The sequence below is a fragment of the Lineus longissimus genome, chromosome 7 (assembly GCF_910592395.1).
Source record: "Lineus longissimus chromosome 7, tnLinLong1.2, whole genome shotgun sequence".
Classification (NCBI taxonomy): domain Eukaryota; kingdom Metazoa; phylum Nemertea; class Pilidiophora; order Heteronemertea; family Lineidae; genus Lineus; species Lineus longissimus.
In genome coordinates this window covers 843217-869691 of record NC_088314.1, presented here as the reverse complement: position 1 = coordinate 869691, position 26475 = coordinate 843217, and the positions used below count along the sequence as shown (strand labels likewise).

At 42.3% G+C, this 26475-nt stretch overlaps 2 protein-coding genes across 7 annotated transcripts; both read right to left on the bottom strand.

The window, feature by feature from the left end:
• Positions 1–4234: 4234 nt before the first annotated feature.
• Positions 4235–22183, bottom strand: LOC135491492 (alpha-aminoadipic semialdehyde synthase, mitochondrial-like). 6 transcript variants are annotated; one of them, XM_064777391.1, is made up of 20 exons: positions 22105–22183; positions 15804–16070; positions 14500–14676; positions 14114–14266; positions 13745–13891; positions 13417–13495; positions 13110–13237; positions 12380–12826; positions 12031–12101; positions 11694–11705; positions 10494–10621; positions 9168–9297; positions 8950–9060; positions 8301–8550; positions 7925–8092; positions 7675–7770; positions 7284–7399; positions 6972–7060; positions 6442–6624; positions 4235–6271 (listed from the first exon to the last, which is right to left on the bottom strand). In XM_064777391.1, the coding sequence occupies exons 2-20, from the start codon at positions 16038–16040 to the stop codon at positions 6153–6155; spliced, it is 2841 nt and encodes a 946-aa protein (XP_064633461.1). In that variant the 5' UTR covers positions 16041–16070; positions 22105–22183; the 3' UTR covers positions 4235–6152. The 6 variants fall into 6 exon arrangements, with proteins under 6 accessions (XP_064633461.1, XP_064633462.1, XP_064633460.1 ...); XM_064777392.1 differs by lacking the exon at positions 22105–22183 and adding an exon at positions 16503–16737; XM_064777390.1 differs by lacking the exon at positions 22105–22183 and adding an exon at positions 16513–16737.
• Positions 18189–25300, bottom strand: LOC135491494 (eukaryotic translation initiation factor 4E type 3-B-like). The gene is made up of 7 exons (XM_064777397.1): positions 25149–25300; positions 24572–24644; positions 24265–24359; positions 24053–24113; positions 23757–23823; positions 23300–23455; positions 18189–23180 (listed from the first exon to the last, which is right to left on the bottom strand). Exons 1-7 carry the CDS (start codon positions 25298–25300, stop codon positions 23143–23145), a joined length of 642 nt encoding a protein of 213 aa, XP_064633467.1. The 3' UTR covers positions 18189–23142.
• Positions 25301–26475: the final 1175 nt, after the last annotated feature.

Sequence of the window (26475 nt, the reverse complement as noted above, 5' to 3'; positions counted from 1 at the left end):
ACATATTTGTTTTCAAGAGGAATTGGTTGTAGGTTTTCTTTCTTTTTTCTTAAGGCAGGCCTAATTTAACAGAAGGCCTATATTTTAGGTAGGATATTATCTATACTATAGGCCCATATCAGTTTTGAGATCTATTTCCTCTTGAAGACAATAAACGTCAATCGAGTCTCTGCACCATTTTGATTGGGCGGTTTTGGGCTAAAATACAGTACAAGAGAATGCTCCATTGGTGTTAACAGAATATGTCATTGTTTTGGTCAGCAATCAGTTCTTGCCACCTTGAAAGCGGTCACGGTTACTTACGACTTGTACATTGTTCAATTGTTATTATGCTATTGTCATTTGCCTTTGCCCCCCCTCCCCCCCCCCCCCATCCTTATCGACACTCAGTGCACCAACCTCCATCCCATGCCCCGCATGCGCACTGACCCAACATCTGATCCCTTGACGCGCTTGCTCAAGCGGCTCAAGCAGTATCAACGTTGTGTTATTGTATTCCAAGTTTTGCATTATTCATATGTATGTACCTGCCAAATAAATGTTGTCATATCATAACCTTCGTCTCTTGTCCTTCGGTCAATAAGTGTGCGGATCACTCCCAACAAGTTCGATTAACACACTACACTATCTTCACGTGCAACAATTTACGGTCAGCCTTTTCTGATTCCGCATGCCGGCCACTGATTCTAAGTTTTGTTGTATATATTTTATACTTGCCCAATAAAAGTTGCCATATCATCAGGCTTTGTCTCTTGTCCTTCGGTCTCTCAGCATGGGGGACACTCTCGAAATGTTAGATTTATGCACTTACCAAACGACACCAAATGCACCTTCCTCACCAAAATACCTCACGCCTGCGGACAGGGACGAAATTGCCCAGAGTCTGTACCGTAACTTAATTTGCATCCCGTTTCAATCCAGAATGACATATCATCAGCCTTTGTCTCTTGTCCTTCGGTCTCTCAGCGTGGGGGACACTCTTGAAAAGTGAGATTTATGCACTTACCAAATGCACCTTCTTCACCAAAAATACCTCACGCCTGCGGTCAGGGACGAAATAGCCCAGAGTCTGTACCGTAACTTAATTTGCATCCTGTTTCAACCCCGAATGAGATAGCCAACTTGTATGTAAGCAGTTGACGATCGAGAAGAAGAGACAGTTTTTCCAAGCCTTGCGGAGACCAACGTCTATGTATGACGACAGTTCTAAAGAGCTCTGTCTGGTTTCCTATATCTGTATAGTCATCATGGTATCAATGATTGAGCCGATTTACGAATATTGCGTAACTGAACTTAAGCAGGATTTCATGACACCACAGACCATCTTTTATACATCTTCGCTCGTGAGGGCTTGAGAAATCTGCCTAGATAAACATTTTTTACAGACAAAGTCCTATTTCTCCGACTCACGGAAAATAACTGGCGCTCAATGTGTGTATCTATGTGTCCCTCGAGTTCGAAGGATGTGACATTACAGAGCGTCCGATTTAGTCTCGTAAAGAGACGCGAATTATTCCAGGACATTCAAACTTGTGTTGTATCCTATCCTTACGATGTGTGATTATCCCTACAGAGGTGCTAAAAGCCCTGTCTCTTTAGTATTGGATGAAGCATCCTGCAGACAGTACGCTCTTGAGAGAGACACTGACACCCCATCTCTGCCCAGAGTAACCCGTGCTTAGAGTAACTGGTAAACCGCAATCGTCACTTGAAGACAAAGCATTTGGTGGTGTTTATTCATATCATCTCCTCAAACACTACTCGAGTACTTCTTGGGTGGTACCTGATACGAGACAACTAACTGAGCTATAACTCACCTGAAGTGCTATTTGATGAGGGCACATGAGCTGTGTCCCTTTAGTTCGAAGGATGTGACACCTCAGTGTCCAATGCGGCTCCTTGAGAGAAAAAGACACTAATACATTCACAGGACTTTCAAACTAATGGGAGCGTCCCTACAGCAGTCTGGGCAGTGAAGCGGACAACCCCATTGTTCCAGTGTTAGTCTTGGGGGTAACTGATTTGGCATTACCTGGTATGGGCAACTCGTCTTGCGAGGGTGCACAGGCCGAATCAGTCCTGGCTGCTCCACCGTGTTGACAACATGATGAGAGTGATGAGACAGTCACAGCCAGGCCGCATCAATCTTCGCCGCACTGCCAAGTTGTTAATATGGCGAGAGAGATGAGACAATCACCGCCAGGCCAAATCAGTCTCGGCTGCTCTGCCAAGTTGTCTACATGGTGAAAGAGATGAGAGACAGCAGTCACAGCCAGGCCAAATCAGTCTTGGCTGCTCTGCCAAGTTGTCTATATGGTGAGAGAGATGAGACAGTCACAGCCAGGCCGCATCAATCTTCGCCGCACTGCCTAGTTGTTAATATGGCGAGAGAGATGAGACAATCACAGCCAGGCCAAATCAGTCTCGGCTGCTCTGCCAAGTTGTCTACATGGTGAGAGAGATGAGAGACAGTCACAGCCAGGCCAAATCAGTCTTGGCTGCTCTGCCAAGTTGTCTATATGGTGAGAGAGATGAGACAGTCACAGCCAGGCGGCATCAGTCTTCGCCGCACTGCCTAGTTGTTAATATGGTGAGAGAGATGAGACAGTCACAGCCAGGCCAAATTAGTCTTGGCTGCTCTGCCAAGTTGTCAACATGGTGAGAGAGATGAGGAAGTCACAGCCAGGCCGAATCAGTCCTGGCTGCTCCACCGTGTTGACAACATGATGAGAGAGATGAGGAAGTCACAACTGGCAGATCATGTGTCCCTTGTACTTCGAAGGATGTGACATACGACAGAGTGTCCAAAATGCCCTGAACTAGCAGCCATGAGGGAGGAGTTCTAGCCATCTGGCGCACTTAGATCCAGGACCAGTTTTATGATGACTAGAACACTTACAAAAGACGACAATATGTTGACTCAGTGACCCTCTCCTATTTGCCGCATCGAACTTGACTATTGACAGCTTCTGTGACCAATGGTAGTTTGAAGCGTGAAGGTCAGAAGCTGTTGCTGCACAGAACATGCGATAGTCGGACCAAAACTTAGCTGTGTGTTATTCTTTTAGGCAAGGGAAGTCCTCAAAGGCCATCGTGGTGGTTGCAGACGAAGCTCTCAAGACATCAAAAGAGGCCCTCGAGCTGGCGAAGCAGTCCGTGCAGAAACCACGAGAAGTCTCCAATCAGGTTGAACAGCTCAAGCAAAAGTGAGTCACATAGATTTTTCATCTTCTGGGTTCTCATTTTAGATCCACGATTATCATTTTGCGACAACTTGCATGCACAGTTTGCTGGGTGGAAGATTCCACAACTGGCATCCCCATGCACAAGATATCCAAGCAAGGACAGTCACAAGATCTTTTGGGGGATTTCGCTTTCAGTTACATTGAGTACTCCAATGAAGGCCGGGCTGGTTGTGAGTGATCTCTGCCACAACAACATCTGCTTGAGAGCAAAATAATAGCTGCAACTATGATTCTTTTCAGTGCAACTGGAGCTGAGAGGCGATACAACAATACACGAGACCTTGCGATGGAGGCTCTCAAGACGGCGCAGGATACATACCGAGTCTCACCGTACCCAAGGAGGATACCGCGGTGACGTCATATCACGTGATCACAACCCATATTACTGATCGCTATGGCCAATCAGATTCAGTCTACTGATAGCTACCAACCACAGACTGGCTGTGGGAGAGGACTCTTCCTCCTGCTACACCAGTCATTGGTTGTGAAAGGCCAGGGATTATATACCCCCTGCGTCACAGTGCCTGGTTTGCAGGCATTGAGTCCTTTGTCTTTCACAGCCCGAGGACTGGTGCTGTAAAGGGATTAGTTACTCGTAGTCCGCGGTCTTACGTAATCTTTGGCTCCGATGTCTTTCAGTTTGTGACTGGTGTAGCAGGAGGCATAGTCCCAGGTCACTCACACCATGGTCGCCTGTCTCTCACAATCTGCACCTGGTGAAGCAGGAGGTCTAGTCCCGGTCTCTCACACCCTCGGGCTTGCGAAGGAGGTATTCACCCCAGTCTTTCACAACACTATTAGTGGCTTCTGATGCAGCAGGAATTGCCCCCATGTCTTTCACACCTTGGTCCCCAGTCTAGGGTTGTGCTGAAGGACACAAAGACAGTGATCCTTCCAAGAGTCTTACTCATAATCTCCTGATTATGAACCTGCCACTGATCTCCCTCAGAGACATCAATCATAAAGAAAATAAACAAATGAGCACTTGATTACGCATACATTGATATTTATTCACACAATCTAATCTACCAAAGACAATGAAATGGACAAGACTATAAATTGCAGTTTTGAACAATATCACATTTTTCCATTGAATGAGAAGTGCTAGTTTCTGCAGCTGATATCCTTGTTGTACCGAGTACCTCCTGTGTACAGAGACTACAATAGATACAATTTTTTACTCCTACCCTTGCACTACTCCAGACACAGGAACTCGGCAAACATTTAAGTAGATAAGGGGAAAGTGTCATTTTCATGGCAACCACCACCTAAGTACAATGAGCAAAAAATAACCGAAGTGTTTCACCTATAGAAATCAAATATAAAACACCACTCTAATTCTGGAATTCAACAAAACTAAGATCTGTCGGATATGAAGGCTTATCACCAGATTAACGTCTCTGTATTAATTCCATCCAAATCAAGGACAAAATAACATAGTTTCCCAGGTAGACCAGGATGGAAATGGCAAAACTGTAAACTAGACTGAGAAATTTGCTTACCAGCAAATTTGATTGATTTTCGGAATATTCAGCAGTTTCGCTGGACTACCTCCATAGATGTTCATGGAAGAAGAATAAGAAACGAGAACCTAGTACCTGAGTGATATCAATATGGTCTACACTGTAGTGTGGAGCCCATGAATGATAAATATGAGATTTTCATTCCCAAATGAATATGCATTGTTTTTGTTACCCTGTTATATAGAAAATTGTGAAGGTATGTGAGCGTATATGGCAAATGAGAATCTAGCAAAATCTAGCAAAATCTTTTTTAACATTGTTGATAAAAAGCAGCTAAAAATAACTGCAGCAAAACATAACTGGAGAAATTTTCATTTTTTGAACAGATTGTACTACTTGGCCGCTACTAGCGACTACTAGCTGCCACACGAACAAGACCTAGACAACTCACTGCAAGCACGACTGAGAACACCAAACAACTTCACATATCATATGCATAACATTTCAAATCCACTTGTTGGTCCAAGGCTTATCTAACGACCCCAAGAACAATGCATTACAAGAAAGGTCCACCCTGTCTGTGCACATTGTATTCCCTTCTGGTTTAGGATTGCAATAGTTAAGTTCACATGAATTTGGATACATCAGCCTTGATCGTACATGCAAGGAAATGTTTGTCAATAACAAGAATAAAACATAGCAGATCTTTCTTCAATGAAAAAAAACCCCTCAATTCCTATGAGCATAATTATAAGCATCACTACATTAGCAACAAGAATCAAACTATACTGTATACTGTATATTTTTTTGATTTTGTTATTTTTGTGCATATTTAAACCATACATCAAATCACATTTTGAATTGGCATACAACACAGTCACCAGACTATTATCAGCTGTTGGTAAGATAAACTGGGCGCTCTCAGCTGTTGTCAGTGGTAATATTTCAGTATAAGTTTCCAGCTGTTGAGGAATGTCCCGTGGTAAAGAAGACATCAACACTTCCATTTCAACTGCACTCTAGTGTACATGATTAGTCAGTCAAATATGAAAGAACTTGTGGTATTCATGGACCATGCATAAGGTAAACACATCTCACAGCCTTTCTGTAATGCTTCTCACTCAATACATTGGACAAGTAGTGCGATGACATTGGCAAAACATACAGAATGAAACCAAACCAATCAATAACTATTGCTTTGATATTGTCGCTGCCAATACATTTCATCTGTTTCCTTATCTGTTGTCATGTAACTACTTGCACTCAAATGGAAAAGAGTAAACCAACAGCTCGGATGAATGACCTAAAGATATCTGGGCATCAAGAAGCACACAACAAGGATCGATCTACGAAGTGAATGAAACATGTTCTCCTTTCACAGCCAAGTTTCCTTTGATGATGCATGAAGAGTCTGAGGGTCCTTAAGGGCTCGTCGTTTGGTTGTCTATTTCCCTCTAATGATATCCTCCGTTGCGATGATGCCTTCCTTCCGCAGACGCTGCAGGACAGGTCGATAGATCGTCACATCTTTGGGCATCAATACACCCTTTTCTTGGATCTCACCTGAAACACACATACAAAGTGATCACTTTTGTTGGATTTTGAGGACAATTAGGTGTGTTTGGTATGCTTACACGGGCCGTGCCTGAAAGCTTGAACAATGTCACATCTTGAGAGAAGGGATATTGGTAAGTTAGCAAAGATCATTCCTGGGAGACATGACATACACCTACCTTCCAAAAGCATGTTAGCCGCCACACCAACAGTATACCCGACACACTTGGCCATGGCGCTGTGTCCATTGGGGGCACTGTCGCCATACACCACCAATCTGACATCACGTAATTCGGTGGCGGCATTCGGCCATTTGACCTCGGTCAGGTTGCGTAGAATCACTAGATCTCTTTCTCCAGGTCCTAGAATGGAAGTAACAATCATTCGGTCAAGCTTGTCATCTGGTTTATATCTTAGTGGACAACCATGTTTGAAACAACATCTTGAGCAACAGCGATGCTTGGCATCATTGGATGAAAGCAGAAGCTTCCTGCCTCAGGCACCTGCTGAGAGGCATGTCACAGGCCCCTAAAACCAACTGTCCTCCTCCCAGTTCATGCCACTAACTCACATCCAAAGTCATGTGTAAAATAAGGTGACACTCTTGCTCTTCAAACACAAAATATCAGTACCCAGGCTCTGTAGTCCTAATGAAATATCTTATTTCTATTTTGCCACTTTAAGATTATTTTGTAAAGTTGCCACTCACCATACATCAGCCTGCTGTCGAGATATTTGGCGAGTGTATCCACTGGCGTATACTTCTTCTCAACGAGCTCATCGTCAAGGAGACCAAGACTGAAACAGAGAAGCAGTCAAAATGTGTTACACCTGTGAAGGCAAAGGTGATCAGACAGGTGTTCCAACTCCCAACCCGTGAAGTGAGAGTTCAAGCCCTGGATAACCAGTATGCCATTGCAAGATGGTAAGCCAAGCACAAAACACTCCATCATTGCTGTCAAAAACTAGCAATCTTGAAAATATGAGTTGACGAAGGCAAGAAGGCAAGTGTTCAACGTACTCTGCAATCGCCCTGTACTTGGCTTTGTCTCTGCCACACTTCTCAAAGACAAGATCCTTGAGAGTGTCATGGAAGATATCCGTGGGAGCATTCACTTGGCCACACATAAACTCTTTCTGAAAGTGAAACAAGACAAATCAATCAGGAGGGTTCAATGTAAAACCAGACGAGAGAACTTGCTTCAGAAATTGACAATCATATAAAGGTTGAAATCGATCCTGTAATTGCAGATTCCATGTGTCTAAAGTGTTTATGCAAGTCTTCCTTTCAGCCAATTCTCAAGTTCCAAATATTCAGATGACAGCTGCAACTTGAACGATGAGGAAAGCAAGCCAGCAAACTGCAACACAAAGACATTGGTACAAGAATGTGCCGTTGACTGGTGACTTACCCATGTGATGTCTGGTCCTCCAGGGTGAAGGGCAGACACAGGGTCCGGCGAGATCAAACCAACCGATACGATACCCTTCATCGCATTGCAGAATCCCTGAAAACATGACAATATACCATATTAAATACAACTATCAGAGTTGTAATTGGCAATGATATCCCCTCACTCGAAGTTACTTGACCTGAAATCATGCCTTGTTGGAAACAGCAGAGATAAATATTACTGCCTTTGAAGGAAGAAGAAACGTTACCTTGTATCTGATTGAGCCTCGGAGTATAGTATGGGCATCGGGAATTTTGAATATGTCTTTATAGATGATGGAATCTCTATTTGGTATGCCCTCTAGGTTGAATCCTGGCAGGAAATCCAGCTCCTCCACTGCATCCATGAGGGCGCCACCAGCAGGGATCTCAACTGGCTGAAAAGGGATGAAGAGTACATGTCAGCTTATCCTGTAAATATTCAGCAAATCACGGAGCAACTCCAAACCACATCCAATAATGTGACCTGTCGGCCCTAAGAAAACTTGACTGATAACAGCTAAATGCTCATTAGTTTTAACAGATATGAGTTGTCATTCCTGTGCTCTGCTTCCTCATGTATGGGGATTAGTAGCTTGTGCCTACCTCATTGTCTCTGAGATACCGGGACGGTCTGATGGCATTACTCAGCACTCCCATCGGACTCCAACTGAACTTGTATCGAAGTGGATTACACGTGAGTTCAGGAGATGGGAGACCTCCGCAGTAAGAGATGAATGATGTAACCTTTCCACCCGACTCCTTGACCTCGTCGAATACTTCCATAGCAAGGCAATGATCGATACCTGGATCCAGACCCATCTCGTTCAGGAGGGTCACCCCCGCTTGCTTGGCCCTGAAATATGGAAGATTTCTTGTTAAAGAACAGATCACAGCAGCTGCACATTCATGCCAGACTCAGATGACTCTCTGACTGACTGTGCTCTGTTTGACATCCAGCAGATAGCGACCTCGCCAGAGAATAACCACTTTGCCACAGAAATGAGATTCCGGACATCAAGACCCAACCCCAAGGGATGGTGGCTGGCAAGGCTTCAGCCCCATTCATGAAATCCTCCACAAAAGAATTTGAAGCTGTTGTCAAAAGCTAAGAAGAGGATGTGATTTCATGCAAACCAGCTGAAATTGCCGACTCAGAATGAGGTAAAAACAAACCAGTTTCTAAAAGTTCTTTTACTTATCGTTTCTAATTTTACCCGGAGGCAACCACGCGGTCGGGTCATAAAGTACTTACTGATTGTGGAGTTCCCTCATCTCTTGTGAGATGTAACTACTGGTCAGCATATTCTTCTGATACTTGATGCACGTCTTGGCAACCTGGATATGGAACGTCTGAGGAAACATACTGAAAGAGACATGTCAAAACTGTCACAAATCTGTGTCAATATCTCGCTAACATTCTTGAGCAAGTTAAGAGTAAACAGGAGGTAAAATGTTAGGGCAGTCATGTACCTTATGATGAGATCATGCTCCTTCACCAAGCCATCCAGATTCTCCGCACCCTCAATCATGTCCACATAATGAGGCTCTGTGTTTGGATACTTTGACGCCAGCTGGGCAGCTTCTGATCGGCTGTTCGACGCTGTGAACAGAACAAACTTAATTTCATAGAAATAGTTTGGTGAAACAGATGAATGGCAAGCCACTTACAAGTTACATGAAGTATAGTTCACAATGTAAAGGAATGGAGAGACCCTGATGAAGACAGTTTGAATGATTACCTACCAACATTTTACAGCATGACAGTCTGAATTGTGAAAACAAATGTTGGTAGCAGACGACCCATTCTTGAAGTCTTGCCCTCTCATGACAGTGGCAGATTTGGGGGGTCTTCATGAGGTGTGCATCCCTCTTCCTAAGATAGCAACAACTTTTCAGGGCACCTCTCCCCAAGAAGCAGAGAGCTACTTCTAGTGCTTGGTAGGCCAATGAAGCAGACAGTACAATTACAGCCATCTAAGCCACGCTTTTCTAGTGTTGCCTATCTTTTGTCATTATAACTACATTGGAGTTAATTATCAATAGTTCCTCTCAGAGAGGAAACTTTATCACGAGTTTGGAAGAGGAAGAAAGGGCAAACTCATTCTGAAATCAGATATGACTTGTGGGGTTAGTGGAGCGACAGCAGCTACAAGATTGGATAGGACATGTGCTACAGAAGGAGAAATGCGACCACCGCACATGCCACGTGAAGACTTTAATAAAGAAATGAAGACACAAATAAAACAATAACGCACACTATAGCCTTTACATCTGCCAAGCCTGCAGCCAGACGGAGGGCAATATCCCACCCTAACAGTTTGGTTCTGGAGCAGGTAACCAGGATGTCATATGAGAGACTCAGACATAGTATTGTACGCGCCGGTCACCGATCCGAAGGTTGACCGCGCTCAACGTTGCTTAACTTCCACTCTGGGGCCAACGCGCCAACCACTGGGCCATAAAGGAATTCCCTCATGGCCGGCGGGTTAAGCCGTGCCATATACCTGGGGGTACTATACAGACATAACGGCACTTAGTTCACCATGACTTGAGCAAACGCACTACTAAGTCACGCCTGAAGAGAGCATTGGCCCAACTTCGTTCACTCATTCTCATTGGATACTTTAACCCAACTCGGCCAGGCTTCATTTGTTTCTTGCACTGAGTCATAAATAAAGACCAGAAAAAGTATACTGGTCTTTTTTCATATGAGCCATGTTTTCAGGCCCACTTTCGTCCACATCCTGAACTTCTAAGCACCCATGCTGATCATGACAATGTCTGGCTTATACCCACCTATGGTTACAGATACAGATTTCTGGCGGGTTAGATACTCTAACACAGGGGCCGAGACATAACCAGAACCCAGGACTAAAACCTTCTTGAGTTTAGTCTTGGCTGCTATAAAGGCCAACTCTCTAGACCTGGAAAAAATGTAAACATCACAATATGTGAAGGAAGTGTTACATCATGCAACCGAAGGAAGTTATGGTTAAAAAGCCAAACCGCCTCGAATGAACTTTCTCAAAGTGCTCATGATGATTTAACAGTAGATACTTAAGTGGCTTGTAACTGACTAATATGCACCACTTGGGCCTAATGGACTCACAAGACCAAATATGCTCAGGTTGGAACTTGACAACTAAAAGATTTATGATTATAACCCCAAATCTGTTCACTGTGAGTCTGTTCATTCAAAGTGGCATGAGCAAATATAATGACCTAACTTGTGATTACATCTAGGAAAGAGAAAACATCAAACTGATAAGAGTACGCACCTACGGTCAATTGGGTATTTTTCTTTCGTGAGAGATAATCAATGACTGGAGCTGTAACATAGCCAGCCCCCAAAATGAGCACCTTTTTAGCAGATTTCTGATTTTCTACACTAACCCTGCAACAAAATGTACAACTGACGATTAATCGGGATACAGGTGGACTGGTAGGTGAAACCCTTCAGTCGTCAAATAAAACAGTCATATCAGATTTCAGAGCAAAAGGTCTGAATATCAACATGACTCTCATTACTGTAGATTATTATCATAACCTTAACCAGTACACAAAGAGATGCATGAACAGTACAAGTACAGTTTCATCTGTCCCTATTACAATGTACTGTTGGGTTGATTACCTTACTTTGATTACATTGCAGATCTCGCAACCGGTGAGCACAATGGCCCCTGGCCATTTCATTTACTGCTATGCAATGAGTTGTTACAAGTGAAGGACAAATATTGCTAAATGGCTAAAAGGGTTAACATGACAGGTAGTGAAGCCAATGGAATTTGAAGGAATGATGCAATGTAACCATAATGACCTGAAACAATCGTCGGAGGAATGATTAAATGAGAAATGCTTGCCTGGCAATGGCAATTACTAACAAAGTGATACGAGTGTGTATTCAATGGAATTTGATTGAAGTTATAATGAGTTGAGCACACACCACCACCACTACCGAGTTAGGAACATTGCTTCATGATAGAAACAATGGCTTACCCTATTCTCAATCTGGATTAAAAATGAAAATAACAGGCAGTAAAACCACAAAACAATAACAGCAATTGGCCTATCAAGCGAATATGCATTACTTCATGTCTCAAAGCTAACGACAAGGACCTAGAGTGGTTCACACTCTCAGCTAGCGGCCAAGTGTTTCCTTTTGTACTTGGTGTATATACCACGGCAACTGAAATATCCTGCCTAGGTCAACAGCAGCCCGGACAGCGAGTTTGCACAGGAAAACAAGCTTCTGGAATCCTGAGGTGAGGATTCCTTCGAGAGCTATCTTTTCTTCCAAACCCACTTTAACAAGTGTTCATGTAACATCTCCTACCTTCTCTTCGTCCTCATGGTCTCTATGTACGCATAGTTTGGCGTTATCTTGCCATTTGATGTGATCACAGCCTGAAGAGAAAATATGAAGATATGACCCGATGGAAATGCATTCATATTCTCATTTCTCATAAGACATCAAACAGACGATTGACATCACTCACACAGGGCAAGAAGCAGCCCAGCTTGGGTGTGGCAAGACTGGAGCTTATCACAAAGAATATCAGACTAGTATTGATTTGAAAATAAAAGCACTTGTGGGATGGGTGGCGAGTATCATAAGGGGACAATATCCAGCAAGACCTCTAGATTTGATGTGAATCTTGGTTTAAATGTTGCAGTATACTTACATTTTTAACAGATGGGCATGCCTCGTACTTCTCAAATGGTTCTGTAGCAAACGATTTGAGCATATCTGGGACCCAGGAAATCAACCTGTCACCAAAGTAATCAGTCGCTTCGATGGGTATCTGTGCCGGGAGTTGTTCTACTGAGCAGATCACAACACCATCACCGTCAAAACTTTCAGAGTTCTTGTGCTGGTCTGCATCATAGATACAGAATGGTCGATCAATGGTCGTACATTGGTCCATAATCTCGATTGAACCGCCAGGATCAGCCGAGATGTCACAGATCGCTATGAGTCGATGGGGAAGGGTCGGTGAGCCGGGCGACTGCTGGAGCCAGGGCATCTCTTGTCGCCGTAGCAACGTCTTGGCGTCAGGGATTGAGATGAGACGTGGGGATCCAGGGGCGTAGTAGATACCGTTCACGATGCAAGTTGCATATGGCGCCACCTAGGAGAGAACACACTCACTGTCATCAGAAGAAAGAAAGATCAAAGAAGTTATACATGTATGGCAGAAAATTCCGACAAGAAACATCATTTTATCTTAGAAATATCACCATATCTTTGGTATAGGGGTACTGCATGACTTAATAACTGTCACTACTTGAATACACCCAATGGTAGCAATTGGACACTAGGCATGTATCCCTGATACAGTTGTTGCCTGTCTTGGCACAGTGATTCCATCAGAGGTCAAACAAACCTCAAACAACAAGCACAACTGTACAGACCTTCAAACTGAAAGTTGAGATATATCTTTCTGGGTGTTGAGTGAATTCTTCAACATCGAATCCGCCACCTTCAATCCTTTCGTAGTGGTCACCTCGGCTGACAACACAACCATACAACTTATTCATACCTGCAATGGTGGAATGATATAGTTGGTAGCCTCTGTTGAGACCTACACACATGTGATGTTGCAGGGCTAGAAAGTCATGGAGGCCCTTTTAACAAAACAATTGGTGTGCCCTTTGAAATGAACAGTCTTAAAACCAAGACATTATAAATCTTAGAACCTTTTATGTAGAAGGTACTCACTGCCCTGTCTTGCCACCTTGGGTAGGTGCTCTACTTCTACCCATTCGTGAGGAAGTTCACGGAATATCTCTCGGGCACCCTGGAAACATATCACCAAGTGTGAAAAAACATCTAAGTTCTGTCATTTTTACCAAACATGTATCAGTATCTCCTGAATGATCGTTTTAAGAAGGAATAAAATGATGTCTAAATGACAACAAAAGTGAAGAAGTTTGATACAGTAGAAACATACATGAAGACGACCAAACAAATAAACAAAATAGAAAGGTTTTTTGATTTTACAACGTGCATTACAAAAGTGTTTCCAAAAAAGAACTTGAATGCTTACCTTTGAAACGTTGCCAGATCCAGTAAATATAAATATGACAGGGCCCATGCTGCGAGGAATGCTACCCAGCGCTATCTCATAGCCGATATCACGTACTGCTTGTTTTGCCATGCCTGTACCACGATAGTTGTGGGCAAGTCCGACATGCTGAAAAGGAATTGATATCAAACTGACTAACAATAGCATGTTTTTAATCACACAGTAGTTCCAAAATACTCTTGTGCACACTGTGACCCATCACTGATTACAATGTGTAGTTCATATGCCCATTGAGCCATCATGAAATGTCTGCTATTTGAACAGAATATACCTGAGATTTCATTGATCAAGGTCATCATTCGTGTAACTATGGCAACCTCACATACTCACCAAGAATGGAGTGTAGTGTCCAAGGGCGAGCAAGCGCACGCCCATCCCATGCAAGATGTTGATCATGCCCGCCACACCAGCATGTTTACCAAACGCCACCAGACGCTTTCCATTCTCATCAACAAATCGTTCGTAGTCCAGGAGGCGAATATTCTGCAAAACAAGAGCAGACACATTAGAATTCTACGACCTTACTGCTGAATATTCTGTATAGCGGTCATCAAATTCTACTTCTCAATCTGAAACCAATGTCAGGTTTGTCCTCAGCACCTTTAGAAACTAGAAATTCTTTAAAGTTGAGTTCAAGCACTTCTTTCAGACCCTCCATGATTAACTAATTGACTGACGGACAGATTGATTGATTGATGGATTGATTGTCAGCTGACCTTTTCTAAGATGGCATCCAACATGGGCATGTTCTCCTCCTGGGCCTTGATGGTGTGGGAGAAGAAGCAATACGTATGATTAGGAAGGAGGGCATCGATCGGGATCTGCTTCACACCTAGGATCAACGACGCCTCTGTGATGTCTTCCTGGATGATTGCACCAGCCTGCTGATACTCCTGAAAACCAATGCGACAACATGAAATGGGGTGACTACAACTCAGCCATAGCAAAGATTACCATCCTAATAAGATATATATGTCCTAGACCCCCTGACCATTGAGACACCCTCAGTCCCTTTACAGGCTAACAATTGTATCTTATCTTCCTTGTGTTAAATCAGCCACTCTATATCTTAAGCACCCGAGGCCAAGTACATGTCTAATTTCAAGCACCTATTCCAGAAGTGCAATTTATAAATCAAGCAGTAAGGACATCATAAAATATGCTACATTATTTATCACTGTCACAGTAAAATCATCTCAAAAATCTTATGAGATCACCCCCTCCAATTTCATATGCAAATGTACCATTCATGATCAATCAGCAAATTTGGCAATGGTCCATACAAACATTGTTGCCTGCCATTTTTAATAAGCTTGACATTGTTGTACCTGGACATTATTGAGCAACCTAAAAGTTACAATACAATAGTGAACATGATAATACAGTAGAACCTCCCCTTGCGGACACCTCTGCCAGGCGGACACCTCTGCCAGGCGGACACCTCCGCATTACGGACATGTTTGTTCAGTCCCGATTTTTTTCTAAGTCATTTGCTTTAACCAAACAATTGGTAGGGCGGACACCTCTCTACTCTGAATTGCGGTCACGGCCATGGTGACTTTTTGGTCCAATCACCTCACAATTACGGACAGTAAACAAAAACAATGGCTTCCCGTGTTCACTTAGGTAGTCGATTAGACCTAACAGCTGTGAAGTTTGCGTAAATGATTAACATAATTAGACACTAGTTCAGTTAATTGGAGTGGAATGAATTTAATGTCCGCTGCTCTCCTAATTAAAACAGAATGTATTGTTTAATTATCTTCACTGTGCATCACATTGTCAAGCTACTGTATATTGTAACATTGAGTTGTATATGCAGGCATCACGACTCCCGTGTTCATAAACATGACTACACCTTTTGGACAATGATGGCATAACCTCCCTATAAAGGACTCCTCTACATTACGGACACCAACGCCCAGTCCCATGGGTGTCCGCATTAGAGAGGTTGTACTGTACATACCTATCCATTACATAAATACAGCTAGATTAGGGCTTGACTAGGGCTAGAACTTACATGCATTGTGTATGCCCTGCGATTGTTTGGCTGAACCAAAACCTTAACTCCTGCCTTTACTAACTGTTTGACATGAGATGGGGCCAATGGGGCCCGTCCTTCCCAGACATTGTGGTCCTCGCGTCGTATCGCCATCACCTTCTGTCCACTACTCGCACATCGGTAAGACTGAAACAGTGCTGACCGCGCATCGCGGCAGGCCAGCTGGCCAAGGCGATGGGGCTGTAGTCTCCACATACTGGTGAAATTCTAGATAAAAAAATCCAGCTGAAAGTATACAGAATGCTCATTAGGCCCCTATAACATGATAAGGATAATTCGACATTTACAGAGTTGGCAAAGAAGTGTTGAAGAAGTGTTTTATGGTGTATTTATTTCGTTTATGGCTAATAAATTTTATTTTGATGACTTTAAAACTGGTGGACGCTAGTGGATGGTGGAGGACGCCGTTTAGGATGACCGTAATAAGAGTGTACGCCAAGTCCTATACACGACGTGTACGAATGTTGTCGGTGATAATGATGTTTTCTCCACTGATACTATTGTCATTGATCTACCCCATCAACAGTGCCTGCTGGCAGTGCCCATGTTAGCCTTTCTGAACTAACACTAACAGTTTTTTTCTTATCTGGTTGTCGACGGGGACCGGAGGCTAGGCTATAGCCATAGCTCGCTGATTGAAAGTGAAAGGCGACACACCAAAAACTACCTTCCAATTGCCTTATCCGAAATTAACAGGCAATTAATTGTCCTCAGATATAGCCAAATAACTATGATTTAATGATTTAATTGTTATGTGGTCTATTTCAATACAAGTTATATAAAAAAAACAATAATCGGCAAAAAATGGAGTGCGACTTAGACTTCACACAACCAGTTGAATAAGAGTCACCTAGCATGCCATGCATTATGCATCGCATGGCAATCTCAATCATTCAATCTGAAAAGTGAAATGTGACACACCAAAAACTACCTTCCAATTGCCTTATCCGAAATTAACAGGCAATTAATTGTCCTCAGATATAGCCAAATAACTAATGATTTAATTGTTGTATGGTCTATTTCAATATAAATTAAATAAAAAAACAATAATCGGCAAAAAATGGAAGTGCGACTCAGACTTCACACACACAGTTGAGTATGAGAACAATGCACCATCTGCCATGCCATGCATTATGCATGGCAATATGTCGGGCCATGTATACTGTATATGGAGCGCCTGTTGTAAAATAACAACAAATGGTTTGACCCCATTTTGCTCTTAACTAACGTTTTCTGTATTTTTCTTTGCCACATCAGTCTTTATATCTTTAATAAAATTACTCAATGATGAAGCTGGTTTAAGTACTTTGCTAATACAGCCTATACTTGACCCAATCGAAATAACTACAAGTGCGTTTGTGGCGTGCCATAGGAGGTGCGCCCAGCGTTATCCAATCAAATCATCGAATTCGTCCCCGCCTTGCATAATCTCCAAGCGTCGTCAAAGGTGATCATCGTTGCCAAGCCTTACTCACTCGACCTACTGTAACACTGGGCGCCCGTGACTACGCCATTCATTGTTAAAATCTATATCTTTATTACGCATCTGTTTGACACAAATACCCTTTACAGTATTATAAAAGAGCTATCACGACATCTTTCAAATGTTTTTTTATCGAAACATAACAAAAATACTTTTCAATCAATGTTACAAGCAGCGCACTATATGCACTGGATCAGTGTGTGGACGATCACTGTAGCAGAGGGACTTTGTGACAATTTCAGCGGGTGCATGTAAATTGGACATTTGGCCCGGCGCCCGGGAGATTGCGCCTTGCAAGGGGTGCTCTCAAAACTAAACAACGTGGGGAAAGTGCAGTACCCGGCCGCCCCAGTCAGATAGCTTAGGGGGCCGCCTGCGCGTACCAGTTTTCTAGGGGAAGGGGGTCATTTTGCGTTCAAATCCATGATTACAGAATCACGTCAAGACACACTCTGGTGAAAAAACCATTTACTGTGTCTCAACACTGCGACAATTCGCCCGGAAAGATGACGTCACCAAACACAAACATATACGTATTCACACAGGAGAAAGACCATTCGTGTGTTCACAATGTGGACATTGGTTCTCTTCAAAGAGTTTATTGAGGAAACACATTCGAGTATGAACGTCAAACACCTTATGAATGCGAACAGTGTTGGGCGTGGTTCCCCTATTTCAGTGTAACTTATGTGGGAAGGAGTTTTTAGGGAAGAGCAACTTTAGGGCTCACTTGAAACGACCTGAGGAGACGAACACAGGTTTACTCATGAAGGATCCAGAAGGAACCGAGGAACCAACTGAACACTGAGACCTAGTGGTCCACTGTCTGATTTTGAGAGATAACCAAGAAACAAAAACAGTTATTTGACATAAATAAGCATCTTTATTCAACCTCACGTCATTCTTAACCAAGTTTTGATCTCATTTTGGTATCGGTGAGAATAGTTGGTCACGCCATCTTTTGAAAGAAGGGGAGGAACATATTTATACATGTATTCTGATAGAATTTGGTGTAAAAGAGCTACATTTAGTACATGTATAGATTCCACATCGCGAAAGGTCAAACCTCCGCCCTAAATTGGGACATCTCTCCAACCTCTACTTTCTCTTTGGATTCTTTTGTACATGGCATGAAATTGTATCCACAAAATAGCGATGTACAGCTGGTAAAGGGAAATAAGCTAGTCATACATCGTAGCAGTTTGGTAGATTTTCTATACAAGTGAGGAAACTGTGGAACTATGCCCCATTCCTCAGATCATGGTACAGAAGACTGGAAGCTATGTCAGTGTCACTCTTTCTATTCAGTAGACACACCAAATGGACAGTGAAAGGGACATCGGCCTTCCATTATGGCATGTATGTACTACATTTTAAAAGCTCCTGTACAATTCATGTGACAAACTCGAGAAATGGGACAAAGCAGTTATAGCATTTCAAGCCCTGGTGGTTACTTTAAAAGTCTTGAAGAATAAGATTATTATTGCTCTGTTGAAACAGATCACAATTCCACCCTGAATCGGTCGGAATAATCTGATGAATATACATTAAGTTTATACATAATTTGAGGACATTCAAATACAATGTACATGTATAGTCTCACCTCAAGTGAGTGCTTTATTGTCTCCATAGCAACACCAATATTGAACATATTGGGAGTTTTAAGGAGTATGGATTACTGTCATACAGTAAGGAGCCATTCAGACTCGCATCGAATATAATCATTGCACACCTTGTGCTGCCATAGAGAAAGCTGCAACAGCACCTAGCCATCTTTACAGTAATTCCTATTGAAAACTGATGTTTCAACAAACATGAAGTCCCACCCAAACAGAGAGCATTCACAGGGTGTGACGTTCACATCTAGCATCCATGTTGCAATAATACAATATATAATTCAGGTTGCTGACATCTTTTTGTGATGGACTTGGCAAGGGTGACACAAAGTTCTGTGAACTTGATCAGGAGCCCTGCAAACATTCTAAATGGCAGCACCAGCATAGCAATGCACTGGTGCTGGGCATTGCTATCAAAGTTTACACCAGACGACTAAGCACATGAACAGGGGCCATCCATTAAGCACATAAGGGGATCCAGGTAGTTCATCTGGGTGATCCCACACATACCTGGGAGGCAAAGGCGTTGAATGGAAGATTAAAACTCGTGCCTATAATCAGTATTTTCATAATTTCTTCAATAATGCCACCTAGGGCCCCCTAGTGGAAGTGTGTCAAACCACTGCACACAAACAACACACATCAATAAAATGTGCTCAAGTGAAAGTGAAATCATATGATTTGAAATCAAAACTGACTCGAAAGTGCATTCATACTGTTAACCCCTCTCTGTCTCTATTGCCATCATTAAGTTCGCAACAACAGATGTTTTAAAGAGTACCTATAGTGCGATTCAACTGTGACAAAACATATTACCATATACAGAGAAATGTTTAAATGACACGACTGTTTTCAGACCAGCTGCTGTAGTTATTGATTAGATACGACCAGGATCTGATACACCTATTATCAAGTGCCATGAGGATGAGGTGCATGGAATTCCACTGCAGACAGTTGTTGAACAACAGTACAAGCATGCAGTGAAAACTACAAACATATATCATCAAGCTTTAAGCTTTCTTGTTCAACTAGGCCTTGGTATGGTAGTTTATCTATACCGTCTGGGGAGGAAGAACAGCCATCATTTGATAGACACGAATAGCACTGGTTGTTAAGGTTTACAGGATGGAATGGGCCATTTGATTTTCAAGTTGTTTGACAGTGATAACGCAGACCATGGCCAGTAACTTCAAGGCCAATGCTACTAATTACAATCGAAAGCAATTGCAACTGCAGTACTCATAGTCACTCCAAATGACTTTACTGAAGGTGGATTATTATGCTGCTGTTAGTTTGTTCACATATACTTGGTCACTCTTTTTGAAACCTACAGGTGCTATGTTGCCATCAGCCTTTATTAAGAAATCAAACTTTGATCTTTCCCGGCAAGACTTGACAAAGAGATTACAGTGTTCATGATGTAACTGCCACTCATACTTAGCGTCCAATATACTGATAGTGGTAACATGATTTTTCTATGATGTAAATAGTATACATGAGATGATGTTAGTGCACTTCAACTTTGAAGTTATAAATACACTCACACTTTCACTTGCCCACAATGGACATGACAGCACAACACGATTATGAATGTGATACATGTTGGCCTTAGCATCAAATCTCCCTGAAAGTGTCAATGGATTATCTCGACTTAACTTATCCTACATAATGTATTCTTCTTCAAGTGTTCTACCCCACCCTCCTTTGTTATTCCTATAAGGCCACATGTTTCAGGAATCTTTTAGGAAGTAAAGAAATCAAAATAATGAAATGTTGGCCTTTGTGGTGAAGTCAACAAAACAATTCAACTAAACCACAATAAGACTACAGTGTACTTCCAAACAGATACGAGTGAAGAGATTAATTCAAAAACGAGCAAAATCCATTTCCATCATTTGCAGGAAGCTAAAATAGTTTTATGTAAGTTCATAGCACAAAACTTTTAACTTGACCAGAAATTATAAGCACATAATATGTAATTGTTTTGCATCAAAGACTCAAAATATTAGGAAAATGTCAGGCTCATTCAGGATGAAAAGACTATTAGTATAATATCCTTTTGAATGGAGCGTTCCTGGAAGCGGCAGACTAGCCCAGAATCAAACAATCGGGAATCTAACAGATATCAGTCTGTTCTGTAGATACAGCATCGTGACAAACATATAACATAAAGGTGGAGCCATCTCTGTACTTCAGTCATCAGTCACGACACATTTTTGACGACCGTCAATAACTCAGATAGACCCCTCCTTATAAACAACCTTGGGTTGATATCATACAACAGGGGTTTTATGATAACACTTCTGATCATCTTCAAATCAGCCCATTCATTAACAAAACTCCAACAACTCGAGATTACAGAAATTCAAAGCAAAATCATAGTTATGATATTAGATAAATCTCAACACAAATTTGGAGTTACACCTGTGCCAAAAATAAACAACTTCACAGTGAATTATTCTCAAATTATTGATTTGTTAAAAGTTCACTTTCTCATGAGGAGGTGAAAGGCACATACTAAGATGTGTCATGCCACGAACTAGTGTCAGATTAAAGGCCTCCAATATGTTAATTAACTACCTCAGTGTGATAATAGGTGGGTAGCAGCTTTTAAAGACTTTGTCTGTTTTTGTAATTCTAGTAAAGTAGCGATTTGTCAAAAGAAACGCCACTCATCTCAGAACCGATTTTGGCCAAACTCAAGACCATTCAGACATCGAAAAACATATGCGTTTATTCCAACCTGATACCATTTGACCCAAATGGATCGACTAATGACAAGGATGACAATGAGATATATTTGACGATGATGATAACTACTCCTTTTGCCAAACTCAAAACTCACCTTAGCCACTGTCAGTTCCAGACAGAAGAAACTTCATAAGGTATGTACACTCGAGTTTTCTCACGTAGATACCAAAACTGAAACTGACCATGGGTGATGTAGTGCTTTGGCAAAAGAAGTACAATGATAACAGGACTATAAAATCTTCTTCAAGGAAGGAGGCAGTATTTTATTTGGTCAGGCAAGACATTGAAAACCTTGTTATCACAAATTACGACCTAATTTGAGAAAAGTTCTCACATGAAATTGGAGAAGTTCCTACTTAACTGGGCAGAGGAAAAGGGAATGTCTCTTATGTTTATAAGTACAACTTACATGAATCTTGAAGATGAGGAAATGATTTGGTGTTGATCATATTTGAGAAGTCTCTCATTTTTCTCCACCCACATATGTGTATACATGAAAGTGCTATTATCATTGTCAATTCCACACTTTATTTAACATGGATTTCAACATCTGGCCAGACCAGCTGAAGTCAAGGTCTCACCAATGACAGTGCTATACAGCTGTGCAAACGAGACTTGACCTTGACCATCATTTAAATATCCTATCCATATGTACATGCACCAGTATTGAACTCAGACTCTGGTTGTGCTCAGCAGTGTTAACTCTTTAAGGAGCTTCTTGATCAGGCCAGGCAAAGGTGTCAGAATTCATGGCAAATGCAAACAGGTACACACATCTATCTTTTGAAAAGGCAACCAGAAGGCACTGAAGCAACAATCAGAAAATTGACCTCCATCAGGAGTCATCTGAGTAAGACAATGCTCTAGATGATTTGACCTGTCACACTCTGTCACATCCATTCATGTGAAAAAACATTCCCATCTACAACGTAGATTTCTGTAAGACTGAGAGTAGAACCATCCAACAATTCTAACTCAACATATCAACGCCGGTTGGTCCCATTGATATGAAACCATTGACTGAGCCTGATCATGTGGAGTAAGTCTTTTAATCCTGAGGTCCCCAAAGAGCTAACACAAACATACCCATCCAACCATCCTGAGGTTTTTCGTCAATGTGAAGTACCTGCTTATAGCCGCAGTTACAAACAACCACTGATTACATCTCCATACAAAACATCAGACAGCCACAAAACACTTCATGAAATCTTTTGGCTGTCTGTGCAGGGTTTCAAACTTGTCAACACAACGGCAAACACCCTAACAAGTAACAACTCAATGATATGACTGCCACACACATCAAGGAATTTGCCTCTCTAAATCCAGTCGTGACAACAAGTCAAAATCTAATAACAACTTCACCACTGAATACAAGACTTGTCTTCTGGACAACGATATTCTTGACTGATTGAACCCAGCTTGTATTCCTGTGATCACGTCCTCTCACTCACTTTTTACCTTCAAATGCTTGATGTGTCTGGAATTCTGAAAGAGAGATAATCAAAATAAATCATAGAACTACTCTCATTGCACTAAACCTGTATCAAACAGAAGAAGTGGGTTAAACTTGAGCAACAGCAACATATCACACAATTTAGCCTCACCTTTATAAAATATGGCCGAGAATACGACGTTAGGGACCAGCTTCTTAACCTTCTCGACTATTTTGGACTGCTCCGCCAGTTTTGCATCACAGTTCCATATTTGGATTATGTCATCTCGATCCCTGATACTGACACTCAGACCTGTCACATCGTCACCTGAAACACACAAGAGTATACAATCATCTGAAAGCTTCACCATATCAAAACCCGTCAGATGCTCCACATTCTGGCAATCTAGCATGAAACCCCTGTATGTTCTCAGCCACTTCCCTTTTTGAGGAGCACTGTTTCTGGATTGACACCCTGACATTTGTGACAGTGAACTGGCATACTCCACCCAGAGACACTTTCTGCATTTAAGCCTACTCAGTAAATTGGATCTTACAAAAGCGTTCTTCCTTTTCTCAATAGGACTAGACAACTGAAGGGACAAAAGCTTGTGTTTAGGATGTCTTACCCTCGCACATGTAATCACAGAATTGTTCACCAATGGCTGCCAATAGTAACTCCTTCCAAACTATAGGCTGAAAAGTAAGAGTAATCAATGAGCTTAACTGATTAATTCCAAACATCCAGAACTTTCATTTGTGCAAAGGTCCAAAAATACCAATCAAACTCATCATTCATGTCTATTTTATCTCAAGTTTACATCTAGAGCAAACCCTGACTTCCACTGAAGGAGAGACAAGTGTGGTACGCATTGATATGCTACCATAAACTGTTCTTATACCGTCATCATCCCTCCACACTTACAGAGTCATATTTCATACACTTTAATCTCCAATTGCCGCCTCGTCTGTTACATTCATCCTCCCTGAAAATGAGCAAAATAGTTATCACCAACTGTACTAAATGATGATGTGAATGGTTGCGCTATTCTGTTTCAATGCTCATTCCAGAACAGAAGTGGTCATGATGAAGTGTTTGAACAAAACTATAATTCACAGGATTTCCTGTCCACTTACCAGATGGGCCGGCGTTCGTTTCTCATCAGGTGGTAACTGTATCGACTACTGAGCTGACTAACGCATGGGATGTTGTTGTATACACTCCAGAAACTCTGAAAAGGATAAGAACATACCTTGCAAATCAAATAAACAAGTATGAATGAATGAATGCCTCTGTAGCCTGCCTTGCATCCAGCAATGTCATTTTGTAAACAAAGATATCCATCTATAGCAATGCATGTATGGTTATCACATCAGTGTCAAGAACTTCACAACCACTGCTGAAATCTAAAATGCCTGGTGACAAGCACCGACTTTGACTCACCTGGACAGTGTTGACAGTGTACAGTTTCTTCAAATTTGCTTCATACTCTGCAGCAGTGGAATAGCGGACCGACCTGGAAGGAAGAAACAAGACCATCAACACTAACCGGCCTATCTCACATATATATTGACAATGCCCAGAATGAATGGCACAATCATTATGGTATGTCATTGTTGGAATAATTTGATTGTGATTGACACTTGCAGAAAGGTTGATCATGAATCTGAAGATAAAACTGGCAGACCCAGGCCTACCTATAGGCTATACTATAGTATAAACATCATGTACTGTGAGTGTACACATGGATGAATGATGATGACAACTTAACTTGTTGTCATTTTTACTTTGTCACTTTCATTTTGTCACAATGACACTGACAGTCAAGGCCATGAAGACCGATTGCCTAAACCAATCCGCAAAATGAGCATAATACACTATGAGGTTACATCCTGGATCAAACAACAAACAACAGTGAACAGTACAGGTTAACAGCTGATGCACTGCAGCAGTGGCTTCTGGGATTGATTTTTGACAGACTGTGAAAATAGCCACAAAGAATGACGAAATCCGGGCATACTTGTCCAGCCAGAAGGTCCAAGCTGTGTTTAAAGGAACGCCTGTTTCTTCATGGTTCTCTATATCATTGATCGCCGCCCTCGGAAGCTTTGGACTCGACGAATCTTTGATTTCTAGCGGACTCTTTTGGTTGTCAGTGCAGGAGGCCGCCATGATGGACTGACGAACAGGTCACGTGATAAAAACATGACCTTTTGCGGATGTAAATATAAACAAAAGCACATGGTACAAAGTGGGCGTGACAAGCAAGACAAGGGTGGGATCTTGTTGCAGTCTTCTCCAGTAAAGCATCCTGAATTTCCAGCGGTATTGCCTCCATCCATACAAATTAGGCCGCATTGAAATGAGATTTGTTTTTAATCACTCAGGTATGGTATCCAGTGAAAACGCCCCCATGCCAAAACGTCCTCGCTTTCAAGGTACCAAAACGTCCTCGTGTCAAAAACGCCCTCGCTTTCAATTGAAGGTGGCTTGGCATTGGGGGCTTGGGCTTTGCCTGGGGTAATCGCCATAAGCTCCAAATCGAGATGGGCAGATCCCGAGATTTTCACCTCAGCCGCCGAGATCGTGAATAAAGTTATGCTCGATGAAGGGATCCAGGACACCTCCCAGCCGCTGGAAGCCCTGCCGAAGCCAGTTGACCTCGCCAGAGCCGCAAACTATCACCGACAGAAGATGAGACCAGCCGAGCCACGTGACCTGGATTTCGAGATTGACAACTCGCACACCCAGATGACTTCCAAAGAAGAGATGTACATGTCGGGAGTAAACGCCACCTCGTTTTTGCCACAGACAAGATACAGACAAGCTAAGACGTGGTATACGGACGGCACTTTCAAGGTTTTCGGCTGAGATGGCGATGGCGTAGTTCAGAACTTTAAATGACTCCATGAAAGAACTACGCCATCGCCATCTTCAGGGTAAGGTAAAAACTATAAAGAGCTTTCTTGTCTTTTCAGTTCCTACCGTGCCCTGAAGATGGCGATGGCGTAGTTCAGAACTTTAAATGACTTCATGAAAGAACTTCGCCATCGCCATCGCCATCTTCAGGGTACGGTAGGAACTGAAAAGACCATGTGCCATGCCCCTTCACTATGCTTACTCTGTCTGATCTAGATGTGTCCTCCCCCAACGTAGTGCACCATGTTTCTACAGGGTGGACCTTGTCTTCACCCTCAGGAAAATGTGTCTCATTTTCACATGGTGAATACCTGATCATTATCATAAAGGGATTGCATAGAACACCAGACCTGAAGAGACAGCAGATACTGCAACAACCATACCATAACATGCTGCCACAACCAGACCTGATGATACAGCATATGCTG

Excerpts from the sequence above, each read along its gene's own strand:
- LOC135491492 (XM_064777391.1), bottom strand. The coding sequence starts at position 16,040 with ATGTGGAGACTACAGCCCCATCGCCTTGGCCAGCTGGCCTGCCGCGAT. Across the intron at positions 9,298-10,493 it reads ATCTGTATCTGTAACCATAG|CGTCGAACAGCCGATCAGAA; the intron begins GTGGGTATAAGC and ends TTCTGTTCACAG. Across the intron at positions 7,400-7,674 it reads GAGGACCAGACATCACATGG|AAAGAGTTTATGTGTGGCCA; the intron begins GTAAGTCACCAG and ends TTTCACTTTCAG.
- LOC135491494 (XM_064777397.1), bottom strand. The coding sequence starts at position 25,300 with ATGGCGGCCTCCTGCACTGACAACCAAAAGAGTCCGCTAGAAATCAAA. Across the intron at positions 24,645-25,148 it reads TGGACCTTCTGGCTGGACAA|GTCGGTCCGCTATTCCACTG; the intron begins GTATGCCCGGAT and ends TCTTCCTTCCAG. Across the intron at positions 23,181-23,299 it reads CTCGGCCATATTTTATAAAG|AATTCCAGACACATCAAGCA; the intron begins GTGAGGCTAAAT and ends TCTCTCTTTCAG.